The following is a 26,813-nucleotide window of genomic DNA, read 5'->3' as shown; positions in this document are numbered from 1 at the left end:
AAGAGAGCATGAGAGGGAGGAGGGTGAGAGGGAGAAGCAGACTCCCCGCCAAGCAGGGAGCCTGATGCAGGACTCGATCCTGGGACTCCAGGATCATGACCTGAGTCGAAGCCAGGCGCCCAAGACACTGAAAATTTTAAAAACAGGCAGTGTTATGAGCTGTATTTTGTTCTCTCAAGAGTCCTGTATTGAAATCCTAACTCCTGATACCTCATGATATGACTGTATTTGGAGGTAGGGTCTTTAAAGAGTTAATTAAGTTAAAATGAGGTTATTTGAGTGGGCTCGAATCCAATATGACTGATATTTTACTAATAAGAAATTAGGACAGACGAACACAGAGCAGAGACTATGTGAGGGCACAAAAAGATGGCCACGGACAAGCCAAAGAGAGGCCTTAACAGAAACCAGGCCTACTGGCACCATGCTCTTAGATTTCTAGATTCCAGAAGTCTGAGAAAATTCTGTTGTTGAAGTTAACTCTGGCTGTGATATGTGTAGTGGTACCCTTAGCAAATTAACACAAGCAGGATTAAAAAAAAAAAAAATTAAATATCCAGAAATTAAATATATAGGTACTAGGCTTATAACCTCATAGGAGATCTTTAATAGCAGTTTACACAGATTCTCTTTTCTTTTTAACAAGAAAATTAGTAAACTGTACAATAGAACTGAGGAGTTCACTTGGATATTAAAAATGTAAGGGAGTTAAGGTTCATGGAAGATTGAATGAGAAGGTCTAACATACCCCTCAAATGAGTTCCAAAAAAGAAAACTAGAGAGAATGAGAAAGAGAACAATAAATGAAAATACGATAGTAGAGAATTTTTCAGAATTGATTAAATACATAGATCTTCATATTCTAGAAGTTTAAGTCACAGTCAAAAGAAACAAAAATATAACCAAACCTAGATTCATGTGCTTGGACATACAGAACACAGTAGATAAAGAGAAGATTTTTAAAGCCATCAGAGTAGGAAAGATGGATTAGTTACAGTGAAAAAACAATTAGGCTAATTGTGGACTTCATAACAGCAACAATAGAATCAGAATTTGGTAAAATATTACCTTCAAACTGCTGTGAGAATATGTCGTAATTATTTTAAAAATAATAAAAGAAGAAAAATTACTGAAGAATGACCTAGAACAACACTGTCTAATGGAAATATAATATGCACCATAGATATAATTTAAAATTATCTAGGAGCCATGCTTAAAAAGGTTAAAAAATAGATGAAGTTAATTTTAATATTTCATTTAATCCAATATATTAAAATATTCTAATATGTTGTCAATATAAAAAAGTATTAATAAGATGTACACTTTTTTTTAAGATTTTATTTATTTGACAGAGAGAGACACAGCAAGAGAGGGAACACAAGGAGGGGGAGTGGGGCAGGGAGAAGCAGGCTTCCCGCCGAGCAGGGAGCCCGATGCGGGGCTCGATCCCAGGACCCTGGGACCATGACCTGAGCGGAAGGCAGATGCTTAACGACAGCCACCCAGGTGCCCAGATGTACACTTTTTTATACTAATTTAAAATCTATTTTATATTCACAGCCCATCTCGATTCACTCTAAATTTCATCAAAAATATTTAGGTTTTATAAAAGGTATTGATGAAAAAGTATGTTTACATACTCAAGTTGTTCCAAGCATACTGTAAAAAGTTTCCTAATAACTGATTAAATACTAATTTTTAAATTTGTTTATTTTTTTAAGTAGGCTCCACGACTAGCATGGAGTCCAGCGCAGGGCTTGAATTCATGACCCTAAGATCAAGACCTGAGCTGAGATCAAGAGTCACTTAACCATCTGAGCCACCTAAGTGCCCCCTTCATTTTAAAATTTAAAATATATGTGAAATTCAGTTTCTCAGTTATGTTAGTCACATTTTCGGTTCTTAAAAGCCATATGTGGCTAATGGCTACTGTACCAGAATGTGCAGATAGAAATTAATGTCCTCTTAAACTGTCAAACTTAAACTGTCAAAACAAAAGCATTTTCATGTAAAAAGTGAATATTTACCATCAATAAAACATCATTGAGGAAACTACTAAAAGATGTATTTCCAGAAGAAAGAAATTTAACCCAGAAGGAAGAAGGCTTAAAAAAGATGATAAGCAGAATAATTAGTTAACTTGATGGTAAATCTAAATAAGCATTGGCTATATTAAAACATCAAGGGGCGCCTGGGTGGCTCAGTCGGTTAAGTGACTGCCTTCGGCTCAGGTCATGGTCCCAGGGTCCTGGGATCGAGTCCCGCATCGGGCTCTCTGCTTGGCGGGAAGCCTGCTTCTCCCTCTCCCACTCCCCCTGCTTGTGTTCCTGCTCTCGCTATCTCTTTCTCTGTCAAATAAATAAATAAAATCTTTAAAAAAAAAAAAAACATCAATAATAATGATGTCAGATTTAAAGTTAATAGCATTTAGACTAGGGTAGGTGATAGGAGTTAAAACAGTCAAAGGGTTTGACTTACGAGAATGGTAGGTTTATTGACTTTAGAGCTTGCCTAGTCACATATCCTTAAACTTCATAAGGATAATCAGAAAAAGAAAGAGAACTGTAGAACTTCCAATCTGGTAGAACCAAAGGAGAATAAATGACTCATCCATGAGAAGAGTGACAAAGCACTGAACTTCAAACTGATTTTTTGGTTTGTTTGTTTTATGAGCCTTTATAGGAAATATAGAAAGTTTTTATGGATTAAAAGTTTTTGAGTAAATCTTTGTATAGTCTATGGTGCTTTTAAAAGACCAAATCCTAACTAGTCTCTTTGTATTACATTCCTAATTATCTACAGTCATAATTTTCTTGATTAACAGGGTGTATCAGTTGTCTTTGACAAGCTACAGCTTGCCCTGTCTTTATAAAGCCACAATGAACAGGTCTTTCAAGTTAAATGTGTTTGAACCAGACAACATTAGCCCATTTTCTCCCTGGAAACAAACTATAAAACATGAAATTAATATCTAGCATTCTTAAAATGAATAATGTCAGTTGTTTAACAAGTGTATGAAGCACTTCTAGTAAACCGCACCTCCCCCATAAATACACAGTCAATACACTGTTTTGATTTGAAATTTTTTTGGCTCAAGATATGACAAAAAGACCATTTTATAAATTTAAAGAGTCATACATTTTTTTAAAAATTTATTTGACAGAGAGAGAGAGCATGCTATAGAGCACAAACAGAGGGAGAGGGAGAAGCAGGCTCCCCGCTGAGCAGGGAGCCTGACATGGGGCTCAATACCAGGACCCTGGGTCATGACCTGAGCCGAAGGCAGACACTAAACTGACTGAGCCACCCAGGTGTCCCAAGAGTCATATTTAAACAGGAAAGTTGCTACAGGTCATGCTTTCTAGCCTCATCCTAGGCTGATAAAAAGAATTTTACTCACTATATATTGTTTGAATTTCATAGTTAAGGATTTTTTTAAAATACTGAGGTATAATGTATATAGTAACAAGTGTTACTCTTTTTTTTTTTTTTTAAATAACTGGAAGTTTGTACTTCTTAATCCCCTTTATCTACTTAATAAAGAGCATTATTGTTAATTTTACAGCCTGATGACTTTTATGAAAGTACACACCCATATAACTACCACCCAGATCAAGATAAGAACCTTTCCAACACCTGGGAAGTCTCCCTCATGCTCCTTCCTTTCAATTCTCCTTCTTCTTCCTCCTCCTCCTCCTCCTCCCCTTCCCCTGCCTCCTCCTTCTCCTCCTCTTCTTCTTCTTTGATTATGGTTGAGACACAGTGTTACATAGTTCCAGATATACAACATAGTGATTCAACTTCTGTGTATGTTATGCTATGCTCAGCACAAATGTAGCTATCATCTGTTGCCATACAATGCTCTTACAATATTATTAATTTGGGGGTAAGAGAAAAAGAGCACGTGAGTGGGGGGAGGGGCACAAGGTGAAGGATAGAGAGAGAATCTCAAGCAGGCTCCATGCCCAGCATAGAGCCCAACATGGGGCTCGATCTCACAACCCTAAGATCATGACCTGAGCCGAAACCAAGAGTTCCACATCTAACCAACTGAGCCACGCAGATGCCCCTACAGTATTATTAACTATATTACCTATACTGTGCCTTTTATTTCCATGACTTATTCATTCCATAATTGGAAGCCTGTATCTCTCACTTCCCTTCACTTGTTTTGCCTAGCCTCCACCCACTCCCCTCTGGCAGCCATTGGTTTGTTCTCTGTATTCATAGCTCTGATTCTGCTTTTTGATTATTTATTCACTTGTTTTTCAGATTCCACACATGAGTAAAACCATATGGTATCTGTCTTTCTCATCCTGACTTACTTAGCATAATACCCTCTAGGTCTATTCATGTTATCACACATGGCAAGATCTCATCCTTTTTTGTGGCTGTATAATATTCCTGTGTGTGTGTGTGTGTGTGTGTGTGTGTGCCACATCTTCCTTATCCATTTGTCTATCAATGGACACCTAGGTTATTTCCATATGTTGGCTATTATAAATAATGCTGCAATAAACAGAGCTGCATATATCTTTTTTGAATTAGTATTTTTGTTATCTTTGGGTAAATATCCAGTAGTGGAATACTGGATCATATAGTATTTCTATTTTTAATTTTTTGAGGAACCTCCATACTGTTTTTCACAGTGGCAGCACCAATTTACATTCGTACCAATAATGCAGTTTTCCCTTTTCTCCACATCTTCACCAATACTTGTTACTTCTTGTCTTTTTGGTTTTAGCCGTTCTGACAGGTGTAAGATGATATCTGGTTGTAGTTTTGGTTTGCATTTCCCTGATGATTAGTGATGTTGAACATCTTTTCATGTGTCTGTTGGCCATCTGTATGTCTTTGGTAAAATGTCTTTTCAGGTCCTCTGTCCATTTCTTACTTTTATTTTTTATTTTTTTATTTTTAAAGATTTTATTTATTTATTTGTCAGAGAGAAAGAGCACAAGCAGGGGGAGAGGCGGGTAGAGGGCGAAGCAGGCTCCTCGCTGAGCAAGGAGCCTGAGGTAGGACTCTATCCCAGGACGCTAGGATCATGACCTGAGCCAAAGGCAGACACTTAACCACCCAGGCATCTCATCTCTGTCCATTTTTTAATCAGATTGTTTGGTTTTTTAGTGTTGAGTTTTGTAACTTGTTTTATATTTTGGATATTAACCTGTGATTGGTTATATCATTTGCAGATATCTTCTATTTAGAAGGTTGCCTTTTTTTGTTGTTGCTGGTTTCCTTCGCTGTGCAAAAACTTTTTATTTTTTTAATTTTTTAATTTTTTAAGATTTTATTTATTAATTTGAGAGAGGGTCAGAGAGAGAGAGCACAAGAGTGGGAAGGGTCAGAGGGAGGAGCAGGGAGCCCAGTGGATGCAGGGCTTGATCCCGGGACTCCAGGATCATGACTTGAGTTGAAGACAGACATTTAACCGACTGAGCCACCCAGGCACCCCAAAAGCTTTTTATACTGATGCAGTCCCAGTAGTTTATTTTTGTTTATTGTTTCCCTTGCCTGAGGATACATACCTAGAAAAATGTTGCTACAGCTTATGTCAAAGAAATTATTCCCCATGTTCTCTTCTAGGATTTTTACGGTTTCAGGTCTCACACTTAGGTCTTTAATCCATTTTGAGTTTATTTTTGTGTATGGTGTGAGAAGGTGGTCCACCTTCATTCTTCTGCACATATGTAGCTGTCCAGTTTTCCCAACACTGTTGAAGACACTGTCTTTCCCCTATTGTTATATTCTTGTCTCCTTTGTTGTATATTAATTGGCCATATACATGTGGGTTTATTTTTTTCTAGTTAATTCTTGACTACTAAGCGTAATCATTATTATGACCTGTAACATAGATAAATTTTGCCTGATTTTAAACATCATATAAATAGAATCATACAATGTAAACTCTTTTGTGTCTGACTTCTTTTACTCAACATTCTGAGATTTATCCACATTATGTAACTAAGCTTTTTAAAGAAAGCATTTTATGATTACTTCTCTATTTCTTTTCTCAAATATAAAAATTAAAAAGGGGCTTTATGCATTGTATCATTTAGTAACCAGTTAAGATTTTTACCTTTTTCAGTGATGTGTATCAGTCATGTTTAACATTTTTACACGAAATGTGTCCTGGTATTTCTTTTTGGACAGTGGAATCGTTTACCATTCAAACAGGCCTCTCCCATTTCTCTTTAGAAGGAAAAATTCTTGAAAATGTAAATAGGGAGGGGATATCTGAAGAGCAGCAGAGAATAGCATTAGTAATCACAAAAATATTTTTCATAAATAGCTTCAGATCATGGTTATGTAGAATCATGTCATCATAATTAAAGTGAGTTTCTCTCTGGCAAACTATGTTTCCTTTTTCTAGAAATTGAAAATATAAACTAATCTTAATTGACTTTTTCATTCAATTCTCGAAACATGAAATAAATGCCAGTCACCCTTAATATTTTTGGCTTTTCAGTCATTGTAAGTAAAGAATAATTTTTTTTTTTAAAGACTTTATTTATTTATTTGACAGACAGCGAGAGAGGGAACACAAGCAGGGGCAGTGGGAAAGGGAGAAGCAGGCTTCCCACTGAGCAGGGAACCTGATGCAGGCCTGGATCATGACCTGAGCCGAAGGCAGACGCCTAATGACTGAGCCACCCAGGTGCCCCATAAAGAATAATTTTAAAAGGTCCTCAAACGTAAAGAGAAGTTGCTGAGTTCATTCTTGAAAATTTGTAATCTTTTTTCCCCATTTTATTCAGATAGCAGGAGTGGACGAAGATGTTTCTTAGAAACTTGAAATTGTGTTGGAGGGAGAAAAAATAAAACCTGCTGTTTCATAAATGGCCTTTAATTTAAAATTTATTTCTGTTGTGGATTACATCAGTTATAGTTTAATTTGTCTGACAAAACGTAATGCAGCCCCTATGTGATCTACAGAGGCTGTCAGGAAGTTGCTGGGTGGCAATAGAAATGCCAGTGCTTTAAGAAGTTTGGCACTGGGTTCCAAAATATAATCAAGTTTTGAAATAGACTTTACCGTTCAAGATGAACATTTTCACAACTACTTGAATGGGATGGTTAAATAAGATATGATTGGCGAGGGGCGCCTGGGTGGCTCAGTTGGTTAGGCGACTGCCTTCAGCTCAGGTCGTGATCCCAGGGTCCTGGGATCAAGCCCCGCGTCAGGCTCCCTGCTCATCGGGAAGCCTGCTTCTCCCTCTCCCACTCCCTCTGCTTGTGTTCCCTCTCCCTCGCTGTGTCTTTCTCTGTCAAATAAATAAAATGTTAAAAAAAAAAAAAAAGATATGATTGGCATATTTTAAGAAAGAAACCACTTTCAAGCAAATTTGTCTTTTAGAAGTCTGCAGCGGAAATAGTTTTCCTCCCTACGTTTGGACCCTCCTTCAGGAAATAAAATTTGTTGTTAGTCCCAGTGTCTTTTCTAGGTACAAGTTGTATGTGTAAGGTCACATGCATATATCATACAAGGTAGGAGATCAGAGGTGCTTGCTGCAAGTCCTGAAGAGATACAACATAGATATTCCCTGGATTTATAGAAAGGGTCAAAGAAGAAACAAAATGCATAGGAAGTTCATCTGTAGTTTGCTTTACTTTGGGAACAAGAAAGAAAAAAAAACTAATGAAGATAATTTGATTAGGTGAATAAGGCATTTATTTCTAAATGCACAGTGGGATCTTCACTTCATTTTGGTGCCATTTATTCAGCTTCTTCCTTATAAATAGAGAAGAACTATTTAGGTCTCACTTCTAGTCTAAAGTTATTTCTGACAATCATTCTGCCTTTCTCATAGAAAATGACTTTATTATGGATAAAAGAGTTACTTGTAACACTTTCTGGTTTTCTGCATATCTTCAAAAATGCCTCATTTGTGGCTTAATAAACTGAAAAAAAAATTCAAGCATTAGGGGAGAATATAAAGTCACACATACTCTCCATCTCATGATGTTCTTACTGTCCTTTAAGTGACATGGAAATGGAGCAATTACAAGGTCAAGAAGCAACTCAGTTGAGCTGTGATACCATTTTACTGACCCTCTTAAGGGCAGTAATTCTTTTATGTGTGTCAGCTCAACTGGTATGGATATCTGAATCCCCAGGAAGCTTTTAGAAAATACTGTGTAGAATCCTGTACCCTGTCTCCAGAATTCACACCAAAATCCTATGACTCAGGAGACAGGAGTCTTGTGTCCTTTTTAATTACCCCAACCCACCTAAGGCCAATACTTTGTAAATTTAAAGTTTGTTTCAATATTCCAATTAACAAAGCTGACGCTTCCTTTGACTCATACTTGGAAAAAATAACTGAAAGTAATAAAGATTGTAGAATAGAATAAAGATAAGAGTAATCTCTCAGTGAATAATTTAAAGTTCCTGGTGTTGAAAGAAAACTTTTATTTTTCTTCATAATGAAGCTCCAAAATAACCTTTTTTTGTGACCAGCAAAATGTAAATTGACAAATTATTGTCATAGCAGAGCAGGGCAGAAGGACGCCTTTAAAAGATTGTGAACCTGTGGTATAGAGTTGGAATTGTAAACAAATTCATTTTTTTTCAAGTATTGCGATTACATTATTGTAATGGCCTTGTACCTGGTCTTTAAGAAATTCATAGTTAATATCCTTAAAACATTTCCATTCTAGAAGAAATGTGTGAAAACAGAGTTACAAAAGCATTTTGTTCCGTATTTTGGCATATAATTTTTTTTTTTTTTTAAAATTTTTTTTTTTTTTTTTTTTTATCTCAGAGAGAATGGGAGACAGAGAGCACGAGAGGGGGAGGATCAGAGGGAGAAGCAGACTCCCCGCTGACCGGGGAGCCCGATGTGGGACTCGATCCCGGGACTCCAGGATCATGACCTGAGCCGAAGGCAGTTGCTTAACCAACTGAGCCACCCAGGCGCCCTGGCATATAATTTTTGAGTGTGCAGTATTTATTGATGAGTGCAAAGAAGGTTCGTGGGAAAAGTGAACACCAAAGGAAAATGAAAGAGGAGGAACTTAATATATGAAAAGAATAAAGTAGGCAGCTTCCTCAGAATATGGTAAGAATGAAAGAAGACTATGCAGCCATCAAAAAAAATGAAATTTTGCCGTTTGCAACGACGTGGATGGAACTAGAGTGTATTATGCTAAGCGAAATAAGTCAATCAGAAAAAGACAAGTATCATATGATCTCACTGAGATGAGGAATTTGAGAAAGAAGACAGGATCATAGGGGAAGGGAGGGAAAAATGAAACAAGATGAAACTAGAGAGACAAACCACAGGAGACTCTTAATCTCAGGGAACAAACTGAGGGTTGCTGGAGTGGAGGGGGATGGGAGGGATGGGGTGGCTGGGTGATAGACATTGGGGAGGGTATGTGCTATGGTGAGCGCTGTGAATTGTGTAAGGCTGTTGAATCACAGACCTGTACCCCTGAAACAAGTAATACATTATATGTTAATAAAAATTAAAAAAAAGAAAAGAAAAGAAAGAATGAATGAAAGAAGACGTGAAAGGAACTGCTGCTATTTCTTTCATGCTGTTTGGATCAGGTGGCCAGGAAAGTTTGCTGCAGTAGAGAGCAAATTCTTAGGGACCTGCTTCCTTCTATATCCATACTGTTCTAGCCGTATAAGCCCTGTTGCTTTTAATAATCATAACCAATTTAGTTTTACTAATATAGATTGCCTATATACCACTTTTGTTAACTCAGATCTCATTGGTGTTTTGTTAACAAGAGGCTCGGTTTGGAATTATCTCAAGAATCTTGCAAGTAAATAACAAAACAAAACTACTAGAAGCCTAAATGATCAGATGCCATACTAAGATTCCAGTGGTTGTGGTTTGGATAGGTGGCTTGCATGTGTTTAGTGTTTAAAAGCAAAAAAGAAAAAGAATGTGTGTACTTGTGTGAGTTAATGTCGTCATGAAGAAATAAAAATGGCTTTTCTCTCCTGTTGTAGTCAAGAAAAGCTCATAAAATACATCAATTTGGAGGGCATGTCTGCATAATTTAATTTTATCAGCATGCTATAACTTCTATTACAAATAAAAATTTCTGAAACTGTATGCTGATACCATAGTCGATATGTATACATTCCAAATAAACATTTTCATCTAATAATTCATGTTCTACCTAAAGTTAATCACTGGGTACAATAAAACACCAATTTCACATGAGTAGTTAGTAAGTACAAACTGGATTGATTATAAAATTTTAAACTAGTCTTTCTAAATTTGGTATTGATGCTAACTAGAAATACCATATAATAAATAGAACACTTATTGAAGGTACATTCTTCCAAGGAATTTAAGAAAAAAATAATATTTTAGGATACTTTGTACCTTAAGTCATCTGTATTTCTACTATGCTTCTAGGTAAGAGATGCCAAAAAATTCCTAAAAATCTAATTTGACCTATTCTTCTGAAATTTATGGTACCTGTTATATATGGTATGCTCCTTATCTTCCATGGAGGGGAGGGGAAGCTAAGTAGGTGATTGAGGATGAACTTAGTGAGTTTTCCTAGATGTACTGTCTATATGTGGTATCTTCAGAGAAAAGACTTATTAAATAGTAATAGCTACCACTGTTGTCTGTGTGCTGCCAAAGTGAGCATAATAGCTACTACTTTTGTATTGTACCTACTGTGTGCCAGGAACAGTTCCAAGGGCTTTTTCCATGAATCCTCACAACAACCTTACCTATTCAGATGAGGAAGTTGAGGCAAAGAGAGGCTCGGTAACTTATTTAAGATCACAGTGTAAGCTATAAAAGTCAAACCTGGGATATTAACCTAGGGATTCTGGCTTCAGTCTGAACTCCTAACCATTATACTATACTTCCTCTCTCTCTCTCTCTCTCTTTTAATTTTTAAAGATTTATTTATTTGAGAGAGAGAGAGAATGCGCAGGGTGAGAATTTCAAGCAGACTCCCTGCTGAGCAGGGGCTCGATCCCTCAGCCCTGAGATCATGACCTGAGCCAAAATCAAGAGTTGTACTCTTAACCAACTAAGCCACCCAGGCACCCCATTTACTTCGTCTCTTAATTAAATAAGACTACATACTAAATTAATGAAGTCAGATACTAAAAGGAATGAAATGAAGCTGACAGTTGTCTGATGTCTTAACAAATCTTCTGGTTGAGTTTAGAGATTTGGATGATCAGCAAGGTCTGAAACCTACTACACAAGAATACAAATTCTAGGATCAAAGGCTTGTTGGAGTTTAAGTGCTATTGAACAATTGGTTGTATCAAGAAAAAATATATGATGTGAACATTAATGACTTTGAAGAGACGAATATTATCAATGCGTATTATATAGATGTCTTAATTCTAATTATGTACACAATATTTTTACTAATTACTAATTTACTAATTATTACACAAAGTTTTGCTAATCAAGAAAATGTTCAAATATTCTGAACCAATTATTTTTTTGTTTGTGCATTGTTATACCAGATGATTTATTTAGCACTGTATGTATTTGTATATACATACAAACTGAATTTTTCAGAGAATTGTATATTATAGAGTGACTTCATCAAACTTTTTGGAGTTTGGAACAGTGGACTCTGCATAGATTTTTGACAAGCACTCTAATAGAACATATGGAATAAGAGAACTACAATTTCTGTATATGTACCTAAATAGGCAAAGGGATTTTTCAGGCCAAAATGATATCGTTGTTCTAAGTCTTTAGATGATTTCCTGATATTTTGTTTAGTTCTCTTACCATGTTTGTTACCGGTTATGATCATTTTCCTAATTTTTATACCAAATTGGAAGGCTAAAAAATAAAATGAAGGAGACAATAGAAAATAAAGTCCCTCAGGGGGGAAAAACAAGTGTGGTGGAGTGCCTGGGTGGCTCAAACGGTTAAGCATCCGACTCTTGATTTTGGCTCAGGTCATGATCTCAGGGTTGTGAGATCGAGTCCCCTGTCAGGCTCCGCGCACAGCTTGGAGTCTGCTTGAGATTCTCCCTCTCTCTGTACCTCCCCCTCTGCCCCTCCCCTCACTGGCACTTGCTCTCAGGTGCACTCTCTCTCTCAAATAAATAATTAAATCTTTTAAAAAGTAAATTTTAATAAAAGCATGGATATGGGACTTAGTTTAAGGGAACATCGGAAAGAAGCTCTGAGTAAGATGTTTCTTTGCATATCAGATTTTTGCTTATTTCTAATTTTGCCTCTAGCCACTTGAAATTCTGTTTAAGCAACTTTTTCTGTGGAATGTTGGTAAAAGTCTATAAATAGAATCATTTGACTACTGGAATCAGTTCACATCTGATTTACTGTTTCATAATAATAGCATTCTTGAGGATAATCATCACACAAGTAAAACATTATAGAACATCAAATTACAAGCTTCTGGAATTCCATTTTTAAATATTCTTTTGTTAGCATTCTTTGAAGGATTTTGAATGCATTTGCTTTAAATTCCTTCCTGTGGTTAGACAAGGACAGTGAATTACACTGATTGGACCACTACTCTAAATTTCCTCACTTATAGGTTTGCCTAACCCTTTACAATTATTGAAAAATATATTTTGTGGTTTGACTGTTCTCTAAAGAATCTAATACTTAAATGTCATATGTGTGTGTTTTGGGTATTTGACAGCAATGTAGTTTGTTGTTGCAGCTGCTTTAGCTTTAAAAGTCACATTTGAAAACAATGAAAATATCTATCATTTCTTTATGTGTGTGTGTTTTCTAACAAGCGAAAATATGACCCACCTTGGTAATTCTGTTTCTCACTGCTCTCTGCCATTTCTCTGCCCAAAGTTCTTGCTGTTCCTTGTACAAACTTAATAATTTCCTGACCACATGTCTTTGCTTTGCCTGTTTCTTTTCTTTGGAATCTCCCTCGTAATGATGGTCAAATCTTACTCATATTAAAGGGCCACATATAAAAAAGGAAATTAATTCTTTCTTCATTGTAGTTGAAGTAATTATGCTGTCCTCTAAGCTTCCTTTTGTGTTCTTTTTTCTCTCTTAGATACCTTATGCTTTCTCTCTCATATTTATTTTATAAATACATTTTATCTCCCCAGTAGTACTTTGGGCTCTCTGAGCAAATGACTTGTAAGGTTGGGAAGGTTATGTTTAAGTATGAATAGTGTTTATAATTGTGGTATACTTTAGAGATTCAGGAAAGACAAACAAACACTAACCTGTTGTATAAAGTACAGTGCGAAAGATAATGTTCTTGCCAGAGGAACAGTAGTTTTGCTGACCTTGGTTGTGCTGGTGAATAAATCTCTTAATATTGTAGTGCTAAGCAAGCATGGATTACTTTCACCTTCAGCAGTTTCTGTTCTGTGCTACTCTGTCAAGGCTGGGGTAGGGTTAGTCTGTGGCCTCGAATGAGGAGAAGTGTAGCAAGCTCCTTTCTGGTCTAAGTGGACACTAGCACCCAATATGGCAAGACAGGACATAGCCTTTAGATTTCTGAGTGGTGTTTATGTCTCTCAGTTAGCTGTGATTTCCAATTATTTATAATTTCAGGTGGCAACAAGTATACAAAAAAATCATAATTCTATCCCCAAATAAGACTGACAGGAATTAGGGATGAGAGTTAGAACCCCAGCCTCCTCTCATAGATTTAGGATTAGATACTGGGGAACTGCATAGAAAGGCTAATAAAAAGAATCATTTAAAATATGGGGTGGAGATAGCAGTGATGAGTGAAAGAAGTATGAGAGAGAGATTATAACACCATGCTTGCACAGATGCCCAAGGGAAGAACAACCTGGAAAAAAAGACTGACAAGGAGCAGTCAGTCTTAATGTTGGAGTACCCCAGGGTACGGTCCTTGCCCTTGATTTCTTTTCTATCTCAACTCATTTTTTGGTGAGCTCATCCAGTCACAAGACTTTAAATACCATCTAGTAGGCCAGTGACCCCCAAAATGTATCTCCAGTTCAGACCTTTCCCCCAAATTCCAAATCCAGCTGCCTACTGATCCCCCCATTTGAATATCTAACAGATATCTTTTTTTTTAAAGATTTTATTTATTTATTTGAGAGAGAGAGCATGAGAGGGAAGAGGGCAGAGGGAGAAGCAGACCCCCCGCTGAGCAGGGAGCCCGATGCGGGACTCGATCCCGGGACTCCGGGATCATGACCTGAGCCGAAGGCAGTCGCTTAACCAACTGAGCCACCCAGGCGCCCTCTAACAGATATCTTAAACTTAGGTCCCAAAGTAAAGTTCTGATTCCTACCAACATCTCCCAACCCCTACCTCTGCTACCTGTGCTCTAAGTCAGTTGAAGACACTCCATCCTTTCCATTACTGAGACCAAAATCTTGGAGTCATCCTGATTCTTCTCATTCTTGTGCTTCACATCCAGTATGTCAGGAAGTTCTGTTGTCACTACCTCTAAAATACATTCGAGTTCCAACAGGTTCTCACCACCCCTACTACTACTGTGCGGTTCCAGGCCATCATCATCTCATACCACGTATTAGTGGGTGGCCTTCCTTATTGGTCTCCTAATGTTTGTTCCCTTTTATTGCTAATTTGAAAGGAATTGATTGTAGACTGTGTTATAATATCTGTGACATGGGAAATACCAGTATTTTGGATAGCATCGTTTGGCAAAGAAAATATTGTTCTGCCCTGTTTGAGTTCTCTTTAGCTGGACTGTGTAATATTTGTGCATGAAATACCCAGGAAGAAGCTTTTAACAGAAAATGTGTAAAGTGGCTCTGAAAGACAATATACCTAGGCTTACCAGCTGTGATGATTCATTAAAACATATTTTAGCATAAGAATTGTGGGCCATGTTTTTAGCTGCCTGATGTGTGATTGGGTGGGACTCTAAGGACCACGTCTGTAACTCAGCTTCAGTGTAACATAAGACGCGCTGACTGACGAAAGGATACATTCAAACATTTCTTCCTTGACACAGTTACTAAAGACATGTTTCAGATTCATGAAAAATGCAGGAGAGCATATAATTGTCTTTTTAATCTTCAAAAAAGGAATGAATTTTAATAGTTTACTTTTTATTAACATAAGTCAAATTCTGATTAGAATCTTGACCATAAGTAGAAGTTAAAAAGTCAGAAAGGGTGAATGATTCTGTTCTAATAAAAGTTGGTTTCAGGAAAGTATAGATATTGTAGTATGTTTAACAAATTGTACCATAGACTTTTGTCAGTTTCTTGTGATTTGGCTTTGAGAGCTATCAGTACAGCCTATTCAGATTGAATAATAGTGGCAGTGATAGTCACAGGCCTTTTGTGACTCTCCTATGGCAGTTTCTTGAGTCCATAATCCAGTTCACGTAGCGGTTACCTTAAAATGTGTATTAACTTCCTTTTGCAATGGGAGGACAAAATAAAATTCCCTCTAAGTCTATTTTGTTGAGCCTAATGTATACCTTTACTTTTGTGAGCAGGCCTGCTGAAATCTAAGGAATGTTTGTGTGTGTGTGTGTGTGTGTAGTTTTGTTTTTTATTTTAATACTTTTAAACATGTGCTGTTAGGAACCCATATAGGCAAACATTAAAACAAAAAATGTTAGAGACCCCAATGATCACCTTTGGTGGTATAGAAGTTGCCTGAAATTCTAGTGAAATAATGAACAAATGCAAACAAGACAAAAATCTGAATTCAGACAAATAGGTATTTTGATGCAAAACAAGAGGCATTCTATTAAAGTTGAAACCTTACTAATTCCAAATCTGATGACTGTTTCACAACACTGTAGTCTAAATCAGGAAATCTTAACATAGGGTCCATAAATGGGCTATATGGAGATCCATGAATCTCTTTTGTATACAGAGTTTTATATTTATTATCTATATTCTCAAAAAAGAGACCATACTTTTCACCAAATCCTCAAAAGAATCCATGATTCCCCCCACACACAATGTTTAAGAACCACTTAATCCTTATGTACATCTGTATCACTGTGGTAAAATTTTTGAACCAAATTTAATTCTTATGACTGACAATGAAAATTTTCTATTTTTGCTCTCCAAGGTTTACCATCTAAATTTTAAAAGGTTAAGCCAAATCAAGGTAATGTTTTTAATAATGTTAGCAATAGTAGATGCATGAAACCCATTCTCTTTGTAGCATGTTGCTTTGGTGTATGTAACTACCTGTTCACATAAATATGAATAAGTTGGGATAGTCCTTTAAATGATCTATACTTGGATTATAATTTTAAGCAGTTTTTTTTTCTTTTTATTCTGTGTGGCTACAAACCAGTAAGCATAGCTGATCCTGCTGCCCTTGGTTTCATCATTTCTCCATGGTCTCTGCTGTTGATGCCATCTGGTAGTGTGTCATTTACAGATGAAAATATTTCCAATCAGGATCTTCGTGCATTCACCGCACCAGAGGTTCTTCAAAATCAGTCACTAACTTCTCTTTCAGATATTGAAAAGGTAACTCTTAAATGTTTTTTGCTTGATTTTGTTTTTTATTTTAGTTGGGGTAGGAAAAGTAAAAGGCACTGGGCTACCCTACCTCAACCCTCTGAAAAAACAGCCATTGAATTTTAAATGATCATGTGTTCAAGAAGTTCATATAAATTTTGTGTAAGAATGCAAAGTAGTTTTATAAAAATTTATGGATCTAAGAAAAAATATTTTTTAAATGTGAGCCATTATTAATTCATGTTTAAAAATACTTATTAAATGCCTTCTGTGTATAAAGCACTGTGCTTGTGAGAAAGATGCAAAAATAACTGGAAAATTGATAATGATCAGAATACCTGGGTGGCTCAGTCAGTAAGCATCCGACTCTTGATCTCAGCTCAGGTCTCGATATCAGGGTCGTGAGTTCAGGCCCCGCACTGGGCCCTGCGCTGAGTGTAGAGCCTATTAAAAAAAAAAAAAAAAATTTGATCCTGATCAACGTATATGAAACAATCTGTAATACATGGATTGAAATAAATGCTATATACAGGGATAGAGTATATTAGGATGCTGGAAGAGGAGCAATTAGTTTTTAGCTTAGAACGATAATTACAGAAAAGGTAGCATTTGTATTAGGCCATGAAGAATGAGTAGAATTTAGAAAAGTAAAAATAGCTAGAAATGAGCATTCCACTCAAGGTTACTAGTATATGCAATGATAAGAGGTAAGAAATTGTCCACTGTTAAAAGCAAATGTTTAGTTAGACCAGTTAGGCTAGAGCATTAGCTACCTGGAAGGCTGTGGATAAAGAGAAGGAGGCTATTAAATCAGAATAAAGAAGACTTTGAATGCCAGACCTTGAGACTTTCTTCTGAGACATATTTTTAGGAGAATGATATGATGTGATTTGTGATTTTAGAGGGTATGTTTGACAAAAGTGGAAAACTAGGTAAGATGAAAGATTAGTATAGGAATTGTATTATATAGGAATCTATACATTACACAGAATCTATACTGCACACACACACAACAGAATGTATAGGAATTGTATAGAAATATGAAGAGTTTTAATAATTTGCGGGAAAGAACTGAAAATCATGTAATGCCTTGGGAATATAAAGGCATGGATGAAGGGGATACAATGGAAATGAAGCTGACAAAGTTTGACAGTTCATTTAAGGAAAATTTATGATAAAAATACCCAGTCTGGGGTGTCTGGGTGGCTCAGTCATTTAGCGTCTGCCTTCGGCTCAGGTCATGACCCCAGGGTCCTGGGATCGAGCCCCTGCATCGGGCTCCCTGCTCAGGGGGAAGCCTGCTTCTCCCTCTCCCACTCCCCCTGCTTGTGTTCCCTCTCTCGCTGTGTCTCTGTCAAAGAAATAAATAAAAATCTTTAAATAAAAAAAAAAAAAGAAATATCCAGTCTGGGGATGGCAGTACCATTGACATCAGATCTAATTTCATTCTCAAGGCTATTGGCAGGGGGGATGTGTGTGTGTGTGTGTGTGTGTGTGTATAGCATGCAGCTGGCTATGATAATTTAGATATGAACTTTGTAGAATTCAGAATTAGGTATGAATATCATTTCCCATACATTATTCCATGTAAGTGTAAAAAATAACCTAATAATTTCCTAATAGTGAAATTATTAAATGAAAAAGTATGTGCATTTTATTTTAAAGATTTATTTATTCAAGACAGAGTGAGAGCTAGAGATAGCAGGAGCCGGGGGGAGAGGCAAAGGGAGAAAATCTTCAAGCGGACTCCCCACTGAGGGTGGAGCCCATCACAGGGCTTGATCCCAAGACCCTGAGATCATGACCTGAGCCAAGACCAAGAGTCAGGAGCTTAACCAACTGAGCCACCCAGGCGACCCAGGATGCGCATTTTAAATTTTGATATACATTGCCCAGTTGCCATGTAAAGGAATTGCACTGATTTATCCTTTTATCCTTCTATCACTGACAGTGAATGTTTCCCTCTTCAGAGAGGGTGAGGGAGAGAGGAGGTAAGAGTGAGGAAGAGTGTGTGTGTGTACGTACACGTGTATCTGTTGATTAAGTTAGAAGAAGGCATCTTGATTTGAGCCATTAATTGTGTTTCTGAAAAAAAGACTGACTGGAATTGGTAGAGAATCCAGGTTTATCTACCTTTTATTTAAATTCCATGAACTGCTTAAGAATTTTGGGAGGTATAAGCAAAGGAACCAGTAAAGGAAGACAACACCTATGAAGTAGAGGTAATACTTAAGGCATTAGCCAAAAGAAGTTTTTATTACATGATACAAGGTATTTGAAAGGAACTTTGTATATTATAGAGTGTATAGAGTGTTGGTCATTGTTATATCTCGTGAAGGTATTCAAATGTATTGCTGGTGTCTTATTAAGCTGCATAGCATATATATAGCTATTTACTGTTACTATTTAAATGCATGCAGTCTGTACAGTCTGTGGTTCATGTAAAAATAATTTTTTTAAGATTTATTTATTTATTTGAGAGCAAGCACACAAGCAGGGGGAGGGGCAGTGGGAGAGGGAGAGAATCTCAAGCGGACTCCCCGATGAGTGCAGATCCCGACGTGGGTCTCCATCTCATAACCCTGAGATCATGACCCAGCCAAAATCAAGAGTGGTACACTTAACTGACTGAGCTACGCAGTTGCCCCTAATAATAAACTTTTAAAAGATAGAGGGTAATTAGAACATTGGAAATAGACATAGCGTGTATGCAAATTATTTAACCCTTGGGATCTCTAATTTTTTTTAAAGATTTTATTTATTTGAGAGAGAGAGCGAGCGAGCACACGAGTTGGGGGAGGGGCAGAGGGAGAGAGAGAAGCAGACTCCCCACTGAGCAGGGAGCCCAACGTGGGGCTTGATCCCAGAACCCTGAGATCATGACCTGAGCAGAAGGCAGATGTTTAACCGATTGAGCCACCCAGGCGCCTCGAGATCTCTAAATCTTCATTGAGCTTCAGGATATCTACAAACCAATGAAATAGCAAACTAAGTTTTGCATGTCTGAGCACTTTTGAGGAAGAGGAACAACAGTGTCCATAAATTTATCAGTCTCTCAAGTGGATCTGGTGACTTCAGAAAAACTAAGAAACACTGCAACAAAGCCATGCCTGCATTAGTTTTAAAAACTTCTACTGAATTATAGTAGGGTTTTTTTTCTAATTATGAAAAGTTTTGCACAGGTGTTTATGAATTCTTGAAAGCATTTAAAATCCACAATAAAAGAAAAAAGTGCTTAGTAGAAATTTCAGGTGCACAAGTGCTTTTCATTTGCTAAAGGTTTTACCATTTTGCCCTGTGATGTCAAGATACCCAAACAAGTAAACTGCCCTGTGTTTAGGTACAACTTAGAGCACATGGTTGGGAAAGTGATTTGACACCTCCCTATTACTAGGCTGAGTGTTTAGGAGCCAGTGCTGGGATGGGATGGGTGTGGAATTGTTGCCATTACTACGTTAAAGTAAATTTGATTTTTTAGTGGATCTAATTGGCACTTCTAGCTTACCTCATGCCTCAAAAGCTTCAGTGCAATTCTAAGTATAAAGAAAATCAAAGGCAAGTTTTTTTTATCCCATTCCTGTTTGCAATGTAAATATAAAGCAAACGTCAGGGGAATAGCCATATATTCTAGTATTCTTTTTTTGGTGGGGGGGGGGCAAAAGGACATATTTATTTGATGACTAGTGGCCAGTAAATTCATGGAAACATACTAATTTGATATTGTTAGTATGGCAGTTAAAATTAAAAATCACTATTCTAGTATTCTGATTTTAATGGGGAAGGGGTGTACTGAAAAAGAGGATGGTAATTGCATTTCATGACTTCTATGAGTTAAGGATGTCATTAACTAGTATTTGATACATGCTTACTATTATTTTTAAAAATAATACTAAGTGCCAGCACAGTATTGTAAATAATAATGAGTGCTTAGTAAGATCTTGATGCATAAAAATGTTCTCTTTATTCAATGGAACTTGCTTTGTAAACTGTGTATGTACAGTTGTATGAAAAAATTTACCTCATTACCTGCTCTATAAATAGGCACTTTCATTTATTTGCCTTAAAATTTTACTTTTCAAGATAACATGCCTCTTTAAAAACTATACAAGTTTATACAGGTCACACTAAGCTTTTTGATCCTCTGGCTTTTCTGTTTACTTGGTAATTGTTCACTTCCTGCTTGCATAGCACAGGATGTGCTTAATTTGGCAGTTCTTTTGAAATCAATTTGATGGGATTGGAACCTGAATCAAATTCTTATTGTGATTTGTTTTCAAGAATATTGATATGCCCCAGGGATTTGTACTATATCCCTGATAATCTAAAGGATTCTTAGTTTAAGTGCTCATTGCCACTAACTTGCAGTCTAAATATCAGGAATTATGGCTGCTATTATCTCTGTGCTTCTTGAATATCAAGGGTCATCTTTGTAAGAACAATAATGGAAATTCACTTCTCCAACCCTGGCAGAAGCCTCAACTGAACTTGTCAAAACAAGACCGGGGCACCTGGCTGGCTCAGTCAGTGGAGCATGTGACTCTTGATTTCACAGGTGTAAGTTCAAGCTCCACATTGGGTGTATAGATTACTTGAAATCTTAAAAAAAAAAAAAAAAGAAAAAGAAAAAGACCAAATTCCCTTACCCACATTATACTAAAATTACTCTATATTAAATCTTATAAATGCATCCTTTCTCCCCTCTTTCCCATTTATCTATTCATTCATCCATAAATTTGACAATTGTACTTGTTATATAATGGACACTATGCAAATCACTAAAAAAGAAACTCCAGGACTGTCTAGTACCAGAGTCCAATATGTAGTAACATCATTAAATTGAACATTTTAAGTGCTGGGGTTGTGGTGATAATCTATGTCACACCCACTAGGATGGCTACTATCAAAAGAACAGAAAATAGCAAGTGTTATCAAGGATGCAGAGAAAATGGAAGCTTTGTGCACTGTTTTTAGGAATGTAAAATGGTGCGACCAATATGGAAAACATTATGGACGTTACTGTGTGATCCAGCAATCTCACTTCTGGGTATATCCAAAAGAATTCAAAGCAAGATCTTGATGAGATATTTGCATACCCATATTCATTGCAGCATTATTCTTAATACCCCATAGGAAGCAACTCAAATGTCCATTGATGGATGAAGGAAAATGTGGCATACACACCCAATGGAAAACATGCAGCTTTTAAAAAGAAGGAAATCCTATCACATGCTACAGCATGGGTGTCCCTTTTGACATTATGCTAAACAAATAAGCCAATCACACAAAGACAAATACTGTATGATTATACTCCTGTAACATATCTAAAGTAGTCAGACAGTAGAAACAGAAAGTAGAAATGTGATTACCCAGAGCTGATAAGAGAGGGAAGGAGGAATTTGTGTTTAGTGGGTATAGAGTTTCAGTTTTGCAAGATGAAGAAGTTCTAGAGATCTGGTATACAACAATGTGAGTATACCTTGTCCAGTCCATCATGAATGACCAGTGGTGCAAACACTTTCTAATCCTCTCCCTGCCTCCAGTCTTGACCCTGTCCAGTCTGTTCTTTAAACTACAGTTGGTACATTTTTGAAACCCCATATCTGTTCTTGTCCTTTTGCTGCCTAACATTACTCAGATTCTCCATTTCCCTTAAGAAACTCTAGACTCCTTACCATGGCCTTTGAGGGTGTACCGCACCAGCCTTCCCTCTGAGCACTCTTTATCTCAAGCTCTATGCTTCCAGCTATTCTGGACTTACTTCAATGTCTTGGATGCGCTACGTGCTTTTCTTCTTCTTAGCCTTTGCACATTCCTTTCCTTCAGCCTCCAACTCTCTTTCATGCCATCTCAGCTCTTGCCTCATCCCCTCATTGCCTGGCTAACTTTTCCTGTAGATCTAAAGCTTTCTTTTACACTAATTGTACCCTCTGAATACTGTCTTGTACATCACATTATCTTGTCTTGTTTGCTATAATAGAAGGTTTGAGATGGAAGGGACCCTGCCTGTCCTACTCATTTTATGTAACCCCTCTGTTCTATACTGGTGGTTCTCAAAGTGTGGTCCTCCAACCAGCAGCAGCAGCATCCTATGGGAACTTGTGAGAAAAGCAGGTTCTCAGACCCCACAGCAGATCTACTAAATCAGAGACCCTAGAGATAGGACCCTGTGTCTGTGTTTTACCAGATGATTCTGATCTGTGTTGAAGTTGGAGAACCATTGCTGTATGTCATATCTGCCACTTAGAGGCTCTGAAAATTTGTTGAGTGAGTAGAAACAATTGAGGATTTTTTTCACCCACAGCTATTTATGCTTTGTTGCTATTAAATGCATAGCCACACAATGCCAAGGGGTTTTGCTAAAAGGAGCTATGTAGCACACATAAAGCAGCTCTTACTTCTTCACAGAAATCACTGGGTGGGAGGTATCTGCATATCAGACTGCAGTACCTTACCCAGTGTCTTACGCTCAGTAAGCTAAATCTTCGAAGACTTAACATCTCCTCTTTAGAGAATGGACGTAGAGGTGGAAGGTACTCTGTGAGCCTTCTCAGTGATGACTTGTTTTCACTATTATCCCGTTTTATTTTTCAGCAAATATGTATCAAGTGTGGGTTCTGAGTAAAATTTCTGGCTTTGTCACTTGAAAGATATGTGACCCCACACAACTTGCTTACCTTTCTATGCCTCAGGTGACTTATATGTGAAGGGATAATGAGAGTACTTGCCTCATAGGGTTATCAGAAAGTTAAATAATACCTGTAAAGTACTTAGAACAGTATCCAGCACAAAGTAAAGCCCACTCCTTCCACTTACGGAGTTTACATTCCAACCCATTATACTTATAAAGACAAAAATATATTTCCGTTCCCCATGAGTTATATTAACTAGTTCACTCAAGTGCCCTCCTACCCAAGTCACATTTTCATTGTATCTTTATCTCTGACTCCTCCTTTTTCACATATCCACTTAATTGCCTGAATTTCTTAAGTCCACTTTCCAAGTCTAGCTGTTCTAGTCCTTTCCAACTCCGAAGGCCTGAGAACCAGGAGAACTGATGGTGTAGTAGCCTGAAAGCCAGCAGGCCTGAGACCCAGGAAGAGCTGATGTTTCAGTTCAAGTCCAAAGGCAAGAAAAAAGTTGATGTCTTAGTTCAAATGCAGTCACACAGAAAGATATTTTCTGGGGGGCGCCTGGGTGGCTCAGTCGTTAAGCGTCTGCCTGCGGCTCAGGTCATGATCCCAGGGTCCTGGGATCGAGCCCCGCATCGGGCTCCCTGCCCGGCAGGAAACCTGCTTCTCCCTCTCCCACTCCCCCTGCTTGTGTTCCCTCTCTCTCTGTGTCTCTTTCTGCCAAATAAATAAATAAAATCTTAAAAAAAAAAAAAAGATATTTTCTGTTCCTCGGGAATGGGGAAGCCATTTTGTTCTATTCAGGCCTTCAAATGATTGGATGAGGCCCACCCACATTAGAGAGAGCAATCTGCTTTACTCAGTCTACTTAACTAAGTGTTGATTTCATCCAAAAACTCTCACAAAAATTCCCAGAGTAATGTTTGACCAACTATCTAGGCATCCTGTGGTCCAAATTGCCATATAGAATTAATCATTATACTATATATATATATATAAATTTTGAAAAGAACAACTTTTTAATCTGAGATTTGGAATAATTTAGCAGACAAAGTTGGAGTAGGTTAAAGTGCTATGAAATTGTAAGAAGGATACCCAGTTTTTTGTGTGCATACCTCATCTGTTTCTAAAGAGGATTTGAGACAGTTTAGAGAATTAAAAAAATAAAGATGAGAAAATAAGAGCAAAATGAAAATAAAGGCAAGAAAATAAGACAGTGCTGGAGTTGACTGGTGCAAAAAAAAAAATGCACATAGTAAGATTATGCAGTATTGATAGAGGTGGGCTAAAAGTTTAGCTCTGAATTTCTTAACAGGAGGAAAAATGGGAAATGATTACTTATGAGATTAACTGTCTTCACTTTCTAAAATTATTATTATTTTTTAAAGATTTTATTTATTTATTAGAGAGAGAGAGAGAGCAGGAACATAAGCAGGGGGAGTGGGAGAGGGAGAAGCAGGCTCCCCACTGAGCAAGGAACCCGATGCGGGGCTCGATCCCAGGACCCTGGGATCATGACCTGAGCCGAAGGCAGACGCTTAACCGACTGAGCCACCCAGGCGCCCCAAACTGTCTTCACTTTCATCTCACTTCCTGTTTCACAGGAAAGAAGTAGAAGCAGTCAGGAGCAACTTTTCCCAGGATCCCACTACCAGATCTCTCACATAAATTCCCATCTTCTCTGTCTCCTTACCCCAGATGAACCATCCATGCTCCTCCGTAAAGCCAACTCCTTCGCTTGTGCTTTAGCTTCCATTCTTCCCACTTACTCAACAGTCTTCTCCCAACAACCTCTTCTCTCTCTTGCAGTTCCAGTTTTCCCCGTTGGATCATTCCTATCAACATAAAAATGTGTTGTTATTTGTCTTATCTTTAAGAAGCATGCAAACAATGCAAAAAAATCTTTTTTCACCCAGCTTCTTTCTCCATCTGTTACCCCATCCATTCTTAGAAAGAAAAATGCTAATCAGAACTTCAGTGGGAAAAAAAAAAAAACTTCCATCAGATTTTTTTTCTCTTTTCACATTGGCAAAAATCAGAACTTTGTAGCACATTCTATAGACAAGGCTTGTGAAAAAAATCTCTTATATGTTGATGGCAGAAATGCAAAATGGATTTTTTGCATCCCCAAATTCTGTATAGGGGAATCCAACAATGTGTATCAAAATTACAGATGATTTACCCTTTAATCCATAATCTCAGAGAATCAACTCAAGAGAAATACCTGCATGTATAAAATGATATCACATATATCTCTTGTTAAATTAAACATGCAAGTGCAAAGTAATTTTTAAAGCTTCTGGCATTCATAAAAATACGTATTTGTGGGGCACCTGGCTGTCTCAGTGTATAGAGAATGCAAGTCTTGATCCTGGGGTCATGAGTTCGAGCCCCACATTGGGCATAGAGATTACTTAATTTAAAAGAAAAAAGAAAGAAAATATATTTGCATGAGTTTGCATAAAGAAACTTTAAAATAAATAAGTAACAAAATTATTCATAGATGATAGGCTGGGGAATTATGGGGAAAAATCTGTTCTGATAATTTCCATTCTTTTCTATTTTAAGCTCTCACATTTATGTAAATATGAAATGACGATTTTTCTCAAATCATGTGTTATACTTTATCTGGGACCAAAAAAAAAAAAAAAGTCATGAATATACAGTACTCACTAAATTGTTTTTTTAGTACTTGCTAAAGTTTTAAATTTTATTTTACCATAAAATGATTCTTTAAATTCTATTCCTAGATCCATATTTATTCTCTTGGAATGACATTGTATTGGGGGGCTGATCACGAAGTGCCCCAGAGCCAAGTAAGTCAAATTGTCACATCTGTACAATTTTACCCTTTTTAGAAGGCTCTTCCTTGTATATTTATGTTCTACAGCAAGTTATCAGGCATACCAGCATTTCTGTGCTGTTTGTTCACATTAATAATGTCATAGTCTCAGCATGAAATAATGAAGTACTAAAGGCATTATTATTCTCAGAATGTTCTTAGACTTACAGCAGTTACTGTCTACATGCAATTTAGTCTGTGAAATGTAATGGCCTCTTCAAAAATTATAGCAAGAGAAATGGGAGTCCACTGTATTTCTTCTAATGTAATGACTGATAAGAGGGATCCTAAATGTTGATGATTCATTCTTGAACTAAAGTGATGCAGACACATAGGAATAATAGCTCTAAGTGTGTCTCAAAATATAGTTTATACTTCATTACTTTTTTTCCTTAACGCTTCAAAATCATACTTCACTAAGCCTATGGAAGTAGACACCAACATTAAAGCAACACTTTCTGAAGTTTTGGGTTCTGATGACCTTTGGCTGTTTCTAGTCCTTATTTTCTAAAATAATTGACTCCTAAAGACCCAATATAAAAAAAATAATAAATTGTAATTGAAAATTTAAGAACTATATTTCATCAAAGCAAAGATGTAACATGCAGAATTAGGTTTTATTTTAGGCATTTAGAAATCAAAAACAAAAATATAAGGGTTGTTTTCTTTTTGTTTCATTCAAATTAAGAAGTAATAAGCATTTTAGGCTTTTATTCTAAAATTCAGACATCCTAAGATCCATGAAAGATGGATGACATCTTCAACTTGGTTTGGTATCATTTTGTATCATGAAAAATACTGTGTATTTACTTTCTCTCCTCAGTTTCAATTTTATAAATATAGGTGAAAAAGTTAAATTATTACTGGAAATATTGGTGTCATATATTGTACAACCCAATTTAGGTGTAAAATGTGATCACAACCTATGGTTAACACTTTA

The 26,813-nt window shown here is 36.9% G+C and overlaps 1 protein-coding gene across 5 annotated transcripts in view; it reads left to right on the top strand.

The window, feature by feature from the left end:
- The window catches only part of PTPN13 (protein tyrosine phosphatase non-receptor type 13), a 153,400-nt gene that overhangs the window by 8,137 nt on the left and 118,450 nt on the right, over positions 1 to 26,813 (top strand). For all 5 annotated transcript variants that reach the window (XM_044912918.1, XM_044912919.1, XM_044912917.1 and 2 more), the window contains exons 2-3: positions 16,233 to 16,411; positions 25,782 to 25,847. In XM_044912918.1, coding sequence (XP_044768853.1) covers positions 16,233 to 16,411; positions 25,782 to 25,847 — 245 coding nt within the window. The remainder of the gene's footprint in view (positions 1 to 16,232; positions 16,412 to 25,781; positions 25,848 to 26,813) is intronic.

Source organism: Neomonachus schauinslandi, chromosome 2 (assembly GCF_002201575.2).
Source record: "Neomonachus schauinslandi chromosome 2, ASM220157v2, whole genome shotgun sequence".
In the NCBI taxonomy this organism is placed as follows: Eukaryota; Metazoa; Chordata; class Mammalia; order Carnivora; family Phocidae; genus Neomonachus; species Neomonachus schauinslandi.
This window is presented reverse-complemented; position numbering and strand designations above follow the sequence as displayed.